The sequence below is a fragment of the Nomascus leucogenys genome, chromosome 4, assembly GCF_006542625.1.
Source record: "Nomascus leucogenys isolate Asia chromosome 4, Asia_NLE_v1, whole genome shotgun sequence".
In the NCBI taxonomy this organism is placed as follows: domain Eukaryota; kingdom Metazoa; phylum Chordata; class Mammalia; order Primates; family Hylobatidae; genus Nomascus; species Nomascus leucogenys.
Window position 1 is genome coordinate 98,779,790 of NC_044384.1, and position 12,423 is coordinate 98,792,212.

Consider the following 12,423-nt stretch of genomic DNA (forward strand, 5'->3'; position numbering starts at 1 on the left):
GCTGGGATTACAGGCATGTGTCACACATTTAGCTAATTTTGGTTCTTTAAATTTTTCATAGAGATGAGGTCTTACTATATTGCCCAGGCTGGTCTGCAACTCCTGGGCGCAAGCTATCCTCCCGCCTTGGCTTCCCACAGTGCTGAGATTACAGGCGTGAGCCACTATGCCCAGCTTAGATGCGTTCTAAAATTAGCTTATCAAGTCATACAGTGGCCTATTGGGTCAACCATAGAATCAGAAGAAAAAAAAATGCCCTATTGGGATTTGGAGGAGAAAACCATTTCTCTAACACAGTTTCCAATGGTCATGTATGGTGCATTGTATGCTTATGCTATATTTTACTTAACAATTTCTCATTGTTGTCCAAAATCTTTAAAAATATTGACTCCACAGTTTGACTTTCTTTGTTTTCTTTTTTTCCAGTTTAGGTTATTCTTGAGTTTGGGTTTTGTTTAGAACTTTCAGTGGTTTTATAAATTTATTAGTACCAGTTTATTCAACTGAGATGGATTTGCCCTGTGTTGGGTTTATAAAATCATGAAAAGGTTTGGCTCAGATTTTTTTTTTTTTTTTTCCTATACAGGGTCTTGCCCTGTCACCCAGGCTGGAGTGCAGTGGCGCAAACTTGGCTCACTGCAACCTCTGCCCTGGGTTCGAGCAATTCTCCCACTGCAGCTTCCTGAGTAGCATGTGCCACCACACCCAGCTAATTTTTTTTTTTTTTTTCACTTTTTGTAGAGACAGGGTCTTGCCATATTGCTCAGGCTTATCTCGAACTCCTGAGCTCAAGTGATTCGCCACCTCGGCCCCTCAAAGTGCTGGGATTACAGGCGTGACGTGCCTGGCCTTAGATTTAATTTAGATGATATGAGTGGCTAAGATTTTTCTCTCAAAATTGAACTAAAACCTTGACTTCATCAGACTTTATTTTTTAATCTCTCTAGTCAGACATGTAGCAGTGGGTTAAAAGAATAAAAATGACACAACAAACAACTTAATGAAACAATAGAAGGTTTCTGCCCCTGAGTTACGTTGGCATTTGACAAATGGAAAGACAACGTTTAATTTAGATAGTCAAATAAAACATGTAGTGACGGTTGACTATAGTAAGAGTGAAAGGTCGACAGAAAGCTACACCTGTTGGGGAATGGGAACAGAAAATATAAGGTGACTGTACCGCTGACTGCACTGTCAAGGTCAGAGTTAACTTTGCAGATCTGCTGAAAATGGAGCATCTGATTTGCTGAATTGTTGCAATTAGTATATTTAACAACATACTTGAAATTATTGTTGGACTTGTATCTGTTGAGGGATAAGTGTACAAATTCAAACATTTCAATAGGAATTTTCTTGCTAACTGCCTGGTATTTATTGAATTAAAGTGTTTTTTTTTCCAACCACCGAACGTTATCAGTGATCTTTAGAACCACACTGAGGTCCTGTCCTTTCTAAGCCCTTTAAAAGTTACTTATGTCAGACATGTTAAATCATTTGGCTGAGGATACTTCCCACAGAAATTTTTCTTGCATTATTGCAACTTCCCCATGTCATCACTCATCTTACTCAATGTTTATCTTGGCCTTGAAAACAACGGGCATTAACATGAAGCCAGGTTACTACTACTAGGCTTAGAGTGTGGACTGTATGTGTAATCTAAAACAAGATGGGAGGGCTGAGGCAGGCGGATCACTTGAGGTCAGGGGTTCGAGAACAGCCTGGCCAACATGGTCTCTACCAAAATACAAAAAATACAAAATTAGCCAGGCGTGGTAGCTTATATCTGTAATCCCAGCTACTTGGGAGGCTAAGGCAGGAGAATCACTTCAACCCGGGAGGCAGAGGTTGCAGTGAGCCGAGATTGTGCCGCTGCACTCCAGCCTGGGCAACAGAGCAAGACTGTGTCTAAAAAACCCCACCAAGATGGGAGGGGAAAATTTTGTCTAACATATTTGTTGTTCAGATGACTTTTAGGTCTTAAAAAAATCTGTTAAAATTCCATGGTAGTTTTATTTTGTATTGATGTACCACTTAAAAATGAAATAGCTATTCAGTTTGATTTTACTGCCTGGGTTTAGTTGTTGTTCTTTTTTAATATTTGTCTTGAAAGCTTATTTTATCCAATTAGCTTTGCCTTTTCAATTTTTGTTTATATTTCTTAGAAGTATTTAAAATTTCTCCAAGCTTCAGTATATTTTCTTAGAACCCCCTCCAAATATCTAGGCACCTATTTAGTTCACTAAAGTATTAAATAAGATGAGTAAGATCCAGATCAGTTAATTCATGAGAATTTATTTATTTTTACTTTTATTTATTTATTTATTTATTTATTTATTTATTTATTTATTTATTTTTACTGATTTATTTTTGAGACAGGGTCTCTCTCTGTTGCCCAGGCTAGAATGCAGTGGTGTGATCATTGCTCACAGGAACCTCAGACTCCTGGGCTCAAGAGATCCTTCCGCCTCAGGCTTCCAAAGCACTGGGACTACAGGGGTGAGCCATTGGGCCCAGCCTTATAAGCACTTACTTAAATGAATAACTCTTTCTTTTTTTCCTTTTCTGAGACGGAGTCTCGCTCTTTCGCCCATGTTGGAGTGCAGTGGTGCGATCTTGGCTCTCTGAAGCCTCACCCTCCTGGACTCAAGTGATTCTCTTCTCAGCCTCCCAAATAGCTGGGATTACAGGTGCCTGCCACCACACTCAGCTAGTGTGTGTGTGTGTGTGTGTGTGTGTGTGTGTGTGTGTGTGTTTTCAGTAGAGATGGGGTTTTACCAAGTTGGCGAGGCTGGCCTCAAACTCCTGACCGCAAGCAATCCACCCGCCTGGGCCTCTCAAAGTGCTAGGATTACAGGCGTGAGCTACCTCACCAGGCCTTAAATGAGTAACTCTTAGTGTGTTCTGTTCACTACAAGAGGGTGATAATACCAAAATAAATGATAAAATAAATGATGACAGTAAAACAATTTTAATATGAACAGGAAATAAAGGAAAAGTGAATTAAATTTTCATATACTAAGCTCCTGGATATTTTACCGTTTTTTTTTGTTTGTTTGTTTTGTTTTTTTTGGTTTTTTTTGAGACGGAGTCTTGCTCTGTCCCCCAGGCTGGAGTGCAGTGGCGCAATCTCGGCTCACTGCAAGCTCCGCCTCCTGGGTTCACGCCATTCTCCTGCCTCAGCCTCTCTGAGTAGCTGGGACTACAGGCGCCCGCCACCACGCCCGGCTAATTTTTTGTATTTTTAGTAGAGACGGGGTTTCACCGTGGTCTCGATCTCCTGACCTCGTGATCCGCCCGCCTCGGCCTCCCAAAGTGCTGGGATTACAAGCGTGAGCCACCGCGCCCCCGTTTTTTCTTTACTGCATGAAAAGACAGCAGGCTAACAATAAAGAGAGAGCGTGAACAGATGTTCCACAGCAGAAGACTTCATCAGTCTATTTCTTGTGATCCTATTAAGATGATGAACTGATTGCTTATTGGCTGAAATCTAAATGATTGATGTAAGGTTGAAAAAATGTCACAGCCTTAGCTTTCTGCTACGTAAGACTTGTATCCCTCCACTTCATGCCTTGTGGCTTTGAAGCTTCATTATTATTTTTGTACTTTGTGGCTCTCTGCACAAAATACTCCAGCATGTTCCAAGAGTTCATGAACTTAAACAGTAGATGACATCTTCAAAGCCTAGTGACCCAACAGATATTTATTTAGCACTGACTTCGTTCTGTCAAAACCATGCTGAAGTGTCAAGACTTTATATGTGGAGATTATCTACTAAATTAGAGCCATAGGAATTTGAACCTGTCAACAGCCTGCTTAAAACAGTGCCCCAGCACGTAGGCAGTCCTCAGTAAATATTAATTGCTGTTATCCCGTCTCTTGCTGTTCAATCTTTTATTTGCCACTTACTCTATTGGTTTGCATGCTCTAGCCACAGCAGCCTTCAGGTCCTTCCCACCATAGAGCCTTGGTTTTTGCTGTTCTTGGTGCCTGGAATAGTCCTCCTTTTCTCCCCCTTTTGCCTAGCTGCTGTATCATTTTCTCAGGGACACTGTCAGTGACCTTAGGTTAGACCTGCCTTTATATTCTTTCTTATCACCCAGTACTTTTACTTCATAGCAATTTAAATAATTTTTTTATTGTTGGCTTAATTTGTCTCCCTCCAGTTGAAAATAAGCTCCATGAAAGCAGGAACCATATCTCTCTTGATTACCTTACCCCATCCCCTACAGTAGTGGTTGGTAAGGAGCTGGTGTTTGATAAGTATATAGGGAAAGAATAAATTAGTAGGTGGAGTGATACAGTTTGGATGTTTTGGGATTGGTGTAGAAAAGTAAATTGAGGGAAGAGAGCACATTTAGAAGCCGTAAACATCACTCTCAAGTTTCTATTCAATTGTTCCCATCTTTGAAAGTGTGGGTTTCGGTGCTTATATTCTGTGATACGATCTGGGATAACTGGCATTTATCTCAAGTGGGATGTTCACAATTTTAATAGTTATCAAAACTTTTTCTACGCTCATTATGAAATGAAAATTTAAAATCTGAAAAAGATCTTTATTTGTTTTATAGATAAAAAATGGACATAATATGGTAGTGTATCAGATTGCATAGCTAGTTATCAGTAGAGCTGGCACTAGAATCTAGGTTTCCTTACCTCCCCACCTTTTTTTTGAGACAGGGTTTCACTCCCATTGCCCAGGCTAGAGTGCAGTGGCGTGATCTTGGCTCATTGCAGCCTCACCCTCAGCCTCCTGGGCTCAAGTGATTCTCCTGCCTCAGCCACCCAAGTAGCCGGGACTACAGGCATGCACTACCACACCCAGCTAATTTTCATATATATTTTTTGAGACAGAGTTTTGCTGTGTTGCCCAGGCTGGTCTTTCACTCCTAGGCTCAAGTGATCTGCCCGCCTTGGCCTCCCAAAGTGCTAGGATTAGAGGCATGAGCCACACACCCGGCCATCCCTACCCATTTTAAGCTATTGTCCTTTAGGTAGCTGGTACCTTTTCAAAGTGATATAAGGATGTATTAAAAGCTAAGCTTTTTCTTCATGATTAAAGTTGCTTATGAGAATCATTTACTGGGAGCTCTAATACACACTCAAAACTTCTGAGAGGTATAGAATTGCTTGATCCTACAAATATCACCCCCAAAGCTGTGCTGTTAAGTACCCATCCCAATGCTATAGTTTTCTGTATTGTCGCTTTTGCAGTTAGTTCATGCCGTGCCTTCCTGTAGCAGCTCTTTTCTCCCTTTCATTTTCTCTTTCTAATCTATTAGGCACATATTAAGATAATAGCTTAGATTATTTTACATGTATGTAAAGCAAGAATAAATAGATTCATCCATACTGCAACGTGGATGAACCTCAAAAACATGATAAGTGAAAGACAACCAAATATGAAAGACCACATTTCATATGGTTCCATTTATGTGAAATGTTTGGGAAAGGCAAAATCTGTAGAGACAAAGCGGATGAGTGGTTGCTTGAGCTTAGGGATGGAATGGGAAGGAGCTGCAAGTGAGCATTTGGCTTCTTTTCAGGATAATAGAAGTATTCTCAAATTCAATTATGATGGTTACACTTTGTACATTTACTAAAAATTATTAATTTGTACACTTAAAATGGGAAATTTTGGTATGTGATTTATATCTCAATAAAGGTTTTTTTTTTCTTTTTTTTGTGATACAGTGTCTGGCTCTGTCACCCAGGCTGGAGTGCAGTGGTGCGATCTTGGCTCACTGCAACCTCTGTCCCCCAGACTCAAGCCATCCTCCCACTTCAGCCTCCCGAGTGGCTGAAACTACAGGCATGCGCCACCATACCCAGCTAGTTTTTGTATTTTTAGTACCGATGAGGTTTTGCCATGTTGCCCAGGCTGGTCCCAAACTCCTGGGCTCAAAGCAGTCCTCTCACCTCAGCCTCCCAGAGTGTTGGGATTACAGGCATGAGCCACCGCTTCCAGCCCTAAAGCTGTTTTTTAAAAAAAGAATAAGCAGGTTCAAAGCTTATTTTGGAGGAATTCTCTTTATAATTGTAGGCTAATACAGTTGATATTTATGGTTCTGCATAATATTCTAGATAGATGAAATGGAAAATCAGATAAAGTAATACTGTATCCTGAATCATTTGTTGTGTAAGACAGCATTGAAAGCTAACTCTCCCGTCTCCCTAGGAGACCATTAGGAACTGGAGTTTTGTGGATAGGAATCATGGTGCTAAATATGGTAATGTAAATTTAAAGGGTAATGATTCATATACATCTTACTTTGTTGTGAGTTTTAGATTTATTATCAAGATCTCGATAGTGTGCGTTCTCTACACATACAGACACACATGAGCGCACACATACACATACAGACTCTTCAGAATTAGAAAAGGTGTCAATTTTTCCTCCAGTCCTATCTATTCTGCCAGTATGTTTTTGTCTTATCTCATCTCTCAACCAGTCGAGTGCCCTGTTTGATGAGTGAGTGAGCACACTTGGGCTTCAGGCTATTCATGTGTTCTTTTTCATTTTTCAGCACTTTCATTTGGACCCTTGGATACCCATTGAACAGATGCTTGAAACCTGCAAGTAATCTTCAGATCCTAGCAGAACCATAGGCCTTTCCTTTGTGTTGGGAGGATATAGCCTATATGCTGTGGAAATGAACGGGGAGCAGCAGCTTGATGCAGGTATTGGTTTTATTCTCAGAATTTATTCTCTAGGATGCACAATTATATTACTTGCCTTTGTTATATTGTCTGTTTCTCTACCACTGAACTGGAAGCTCTTTGAAGTCTTAAGTTGTTTTTCATTGCCATCTTCTGTACCTCTCAGAGAACCTGGCACTAGGGGCTACTAATAATGTTTGCTGAAAAGAAACTGTTATGAACAAGGCCGGGCATGGTGGTTCACGCCTGTAATCATAACACTTTGGGAGGCTGAGGTGGGCAGATCATGAGGTCAGGAGATTGAGACCTCCTGGCTAACACGGTGAAACCCCGTCTCTACTAAACAAAATACAAAAAATTAGCTAGGCATGGTGGCGGGCGCCTGTAGTCCCAGCTACTCAGGAGGCTGAGGCAGGAGAATGGTGTGAACCCGGGAGGCAGAGCTTGCAGTGAGCCGAGATCGCACCACTGCACTCCAGCCTGGGCAATGGAGCGAGACTCCTTCTCAAAAAAAAAAAGGAACTGTTTTGAGTAGACTTCTTTTTTAAAATAGCATAAAAATTTTGATGATTACTTTCTAGTTATTTTGAAGTAATTATGCATTCACAGGAGTTTGCAAAGATAGTACTTACTGACAGACTTCATGTTCCTTTCACCCAGTTTCTCTCATTAGTTACTATAGTATGATATAAAACTGAGGAAATTGATATTAGTATAAAGAATGTGTAATTCTATGTCATTTTATCACATGTGTAGATTCCTGGAACCATCCCCTCAGTCAAAATACACAACTATTCCATCACCACAAAGAGCTCCCACACCTATCCTCCTTCCCCCCACTTTCCCTAATCCCAGGCAACTGTTAATGTGTTCTCCATCTCTATAATTTTGTCATTTAAAGAATGTTACATAAATAGAATAACACGGTACATGGCTTTTTGAGATGGGCTTTAATAATGCCCTTGAGATCCATCCAAGCTTTTGCGTATATTGACAGTTTGTTCCTTTTTATTGTGGAGGAGTAGTCATGAATGTACTACAGTTTGGTTAACCATTCATCTATTGTAGTACATTTTGGTTGTTTCCAGTTTTTGGCTGTTACAAACACGTAAGTTGCTATTAACAATTATGTATATAATACTTTATTTGTTTTTCTGGGGTACATACCCAGCAGCACAATCACTAGATCATATTTAGTAAAGAAAACTGCAAAATTATGCTCCAGAGTGGCTGTGCCATTTTTCATTCTCACCAGCAGTATATGAGAGATCTAGTTTCTCTACATCCTCACTATTATCTGGTGTTGTCATTACTTTTGTTTAAGCCATTCTGATAGGTGGGTAGTGACAGCTCATCATGGTGTTAATTTGTACCTCCCTAATGGCCGCCAGTGATATTGAACATCTTTACGTGTTCCTACTTGGCATCTGTATATCCTCTTCAGTGAAATATCTTTTCATGTCTTTGGCTCATTATTAATTGGTTTATTTTTACTTAATAAAGATTTTTTTTTTGTTGAGGTTTGTTTTTCAAAATACTTTATTGAAATATGTTTTTTTTGAGATGCAATACACATACCATAAAATCAACCCTTTTAGAGTACATAATTCAGAGGTTTTTAGTCTATTCACAAAGTTTTTCAACCATCACTGCTATCTAATTCCAGAACATTCCATCACAACAAACCATTAGCCATCGTTTCCTTTTCCACCCAGACTCTGGCATCCATAATCTACTTTGTGTCTCTAGGATTTACCTATTCCTGCTTTCTTTTATTAACGTTTGCATGGTATATCTTTTTCATCCTTTTCTTTTCAACATGCCTGTATCATTATATTTGAAATAAGGTTCTTGACACAGCATACACTAATTTTTAAAAATTTTGGCCTTACAGGATGTATATATACCATTTATACTTAATGTAATTATTGATATGTTTGGATTCAAGTCTGCCTTTTTTGCTTATTTATTTTTTTCTGTTTTTGTTTGTTTGTTTCTCTAGAGCAGTGAGATTTCCTTCAGACTGGCTTCTGTGTTCTTTTTTTCCCTCTGCTTTCCTGTGGGTTACTTGAACTTTTTTTTAGAATTCCATTTTGATTTGTAGTGTTTTTGAGTATATCCTCTTGTAGCACTTAGATATTATATTACATATGTATATAACTTATCACAATCTTCATTTTATTACTTTAAGTGAAGTATAGAAACCTTACCTACTTTTACTTCTCTTTACCCTCTTTTATTTATAATTGCCTTAAATATTTTCTCTGCATATGTTGAGAACCACATCAGACATGCTTAACATTTTTGTTTAAACTGTCAAACATAATTTAGAACACTTGAGTGAAGGAAAATTTATTATATTTTTCAATATTTTTACTCTTTCTGTTGTCATTTATTCTTTTCCTGATTTTGCAAGATTCTTTCTTTTGTCACTTCATTTCTATTGAGAGAATTTTCTTTAGTCTTTTTTTTTTTTTTTGAGACGGAGTCTCGCTCTGTCACCCAGGCTGGAGTGCAGTGGCGTGATGTCGGCTCACTGCAGGCTCCGCCTCCTGGGTTCACACCATTCTCCTGCCTCAGCCTTCCGAGTATCTGGGACTACAGGCGCCCGCCACCACGCCCGGCTAATTTTTTGTATTTTTAGTAGAGACGGGGTTTCACTGTGTTGGCCAGGATGGTCTCGATCTCCTGACCTCATGATCCACCTGTCTCGGCCTCCCAAAGTGCTGGGATTACAGGCGTGAGCCACCGCGCCGGCTTTAGTCCTTTTTTTTTTTTTTGGACACAGAGTCTTGCTCTGTCGCCCAGACTGGAGTGCAGTGGCGCGATCTCGGCTCGGCTCACTGCAAGCTCCCTCTCCCGAGTTCACGCCATTCTCCTGCCTCAGCCTCCCGAGTAGCTGGGACTACAGGCACCTGCTACCACGCCCGGCTAATTTTTTGTGTTTTTAGTAGAGACGGGGTTTCACCGTGTTAGCCAGGGTGGTCTTGATCTCCTGACCTCCTGATCTGTCCGCCTCAGCCTCTCAAAGTGCTGGGATTACAGGCGTGAGCCACTGCACCAGGCCTTTAGTCTTTTTTTTAAAGGAGGTCTACTAGTGACAGATTGTTTTCATTTCCTTTCATTTGAGAATGTGTTGATTTCCCCATTCATTATTGAGGGATATTTTTGCTGGATATGGAATCCTGGGTTGAAAGCTCATTTCTTTCAGCTCTCAGAAAATAATTGTACTAATTCTTTCTGGCCTCCATGGTTTCTGATGAGAAATCTACTGTCATTGGACACTCTCCCACCTCCCACCTCCAACGCTTTGCTTTAAAAGAGAGGTTTCTGTGTTGTTAAGATTTTTTTTTTTTTTTTGCCTTTAATTTTTGGAAGTTTGAGTCTGGTGTATGTTTCTTTTGGGGTTTATCTTGTTTGGGGTTTACCTAACTTCTTGAGTTTATAGACATTTTATCTTTTGCCAGGTTTAGAAAATTTGTAGCCATTATTTCTTCAAATACTTTTTCAGTCTTCATTTTTTCTTCTTCTGAAACTTTGATAAAACTAATATTAGAGCTTCTCTTACTGTCCCACAGGTCCCTCAGACTCTCTTCATTTTTTTTTTAATGTTTTCTCTCTGTTGTTTAGATTGGGTTTTTTCTGTTGTTTTGTCTTCAATTTTACTCATTCTTTCTTGTCTGCTTCATTCTGCTGTTGAACTTATCCATAGAGGGTTTGTTTTTTATTAATTGGGTTATTTTCAGTTCTAAAATTCTCTTTTTGAGCTGGAGAAGGAAGAGGGAAGGGAATAGTCCCAACTTAAAATGTCACATTTCACTCTTCTAACTGAGGTTTAGTGGCTTATCTTGAATTGATGCTTTTTAGCTTGTTCTGTGCCTTTGGTTAATTTTAGGACTTTGAAATGATGATTTTCATTGTTTAGCCAGTCTTTTGGTTCTTTTATGGGAGAGTGGGTTCACTGCGATAATCATTTTGCCATTTCAGAAGCTGATTTTTCCTTTGTTTTGAATATTATTAACTCATATATTTAAGTACGTATATGTATATGTATACGTTTGATGAGTTTGAATTCATTGCTGTCATCATTCATTTGATGATCAAATTCTAGAGCAGCAAGAGTTCTTTCAGACTGGTTCCTGTGTTCTTCTGATGTGATGTCATGTATCTTTGATACAGTTAGTCCTTGCCTTCTGGACCAGTAAGATTCCCAAGTACCTCCTGAACATATTCTGCCCCAAACTTGCAATCTGCTGTTTCTCTGAGGAGCTTTTTTTTTCTTTAAAGTAGGTATGATATTTAGAGACCACAATCTGGGTGCTGGAGTGCCAATTTGATACTAGGTTGTAATTTATTCTAGGCCTTACTTACAGACATAGCTAGAAAATACACATTTAAAATTATTTTCTATTTTTTAGAGACAAAATCTTGCTTTGTCAGTCAGGATGGAGTACAGTGGCATGATCATGGCTCACTGCAGCCTCAAACTCCTGTGTTCAAGTGATCTTCCCACCTCAGCCTCCCAAGTAGCTGGGAACACAGGCACGTGCCATCATCCCCAGCAATTTTTTTTATTTTTGTAGAGATGGGGTCTTGCTATGTTACCCAGGCTGGTTTCAAACTCCTGGCTTCAAGTGATCTTCCTGCCTCAGCCTCCCAAATTGCTGGGATTTACAGGTGTGAGCCACCATGCTCAGCCATGAAAATACACATCTTTTGAAAAGTAAAGAAAATAATGGTTTTACATGATACTTACAATTTAAATTTAAAATTACAGGGTTTTAGCTGGGCACAGTGGCATGCACCTGTAGTCCTGCTACTTGGGAGGCTGAGGTGGCTTGAGCCTGGGAATTCAAGGCCAGCTGGGGCAATATAGGGAAACTCCATCTCAGAAAAACAAAACAAACAAAAAATAAAACAGGGTTACAAGGTTTTTTCTTCTTTGATTTTATGCTTTTATCTCTTCCCTTTTAGAAGTGTCTTGTTTGCTAATGATGGTAATATTATTACTTCTTTGTTTTTATCCTATAAAAGTCCTCTAATTATTTTAAAATAATAATACCAACATTTCGGATATCAACCACAGTGTGCAGTTTAAGATTTCTTTATAGTTTTTGCTTTTAAATATATTCCACTGGTGTTTATAGTCAGAGTATTGTATTTTAATATGGTGTAGGCCAGACCCGGTGGCTCACGCCTGTAATCCAGCACTTTGGGAGGCAAAGGCAGGAGGATTGCTTGAGCCCAGGGGTTCAAGACCAGTCTGGGCAACATAGGGAAACTCTGTCTCTACCAAAAAGAAAAAAAAAATTAGCCAGGTGCAGTGGCATGTACCTGTAGTCCCAGCTACTTGGGAGTCTGAGGTGGGAAGATTGCTTGAGCCAGGGTGGCTGAGGCTTCAGAGAGCTTTTATTGTACCACAGCACTCCAGCCTGGGTGACAGAGCAAGACCCTGTCTCAAAAACAAATAAAAATAAATAACGTTACTTAAAGGAATCCTGTTTTCTTGTGTTTTTCCCACCAACAGTTAGCTCATGTGTTTCAGTTCATTTGAAATTTATAGAATTTTTTTATTTCAATTTAATTGTTTCTAAATTGTATAAGGAGTCTGCATACTTCTAAAGTCAAAATTGGCCAGGCAGTGGGTCATGCCTGTAATCCCAGCACTTTGGGAGGGCGAGGCGGGTGGACCACCTGAGGTCAGGGATTTGAGACTAGCCTGGCCAACATGGTAAAACCCCATCTCTACTAAAAATACAAAAAATT

The 12,423-nt window shown here is 39.6% G+C and overlaps 1 protein-coding gene across 1 annotated transcript in view; it reads left to right on the forward strand.

The window, feature by feature from the left end:
• The first annotated feature begins 6,521 nt into the window (after positions 1-6,521).
• Positions 6,522-12,423, forward strand: part of SFMBT1 (Scm like with four mbt domains 1) — a 73,695-nt gene continuing 67,793 nt past the window's right edge. Inside the window, exon 1 of the mRNA XM_030811616.1 lies at positions 6,522-6,678. Within this exon, the coding sequence (XP_030667476.1) occupies positions 6,651-6,678 (28 nt within the window). The 5' untranslated portion in view covers positions 6,522-6,650. The remainder of the gene's footprint in view (positions 6,679-12,423) is intronic.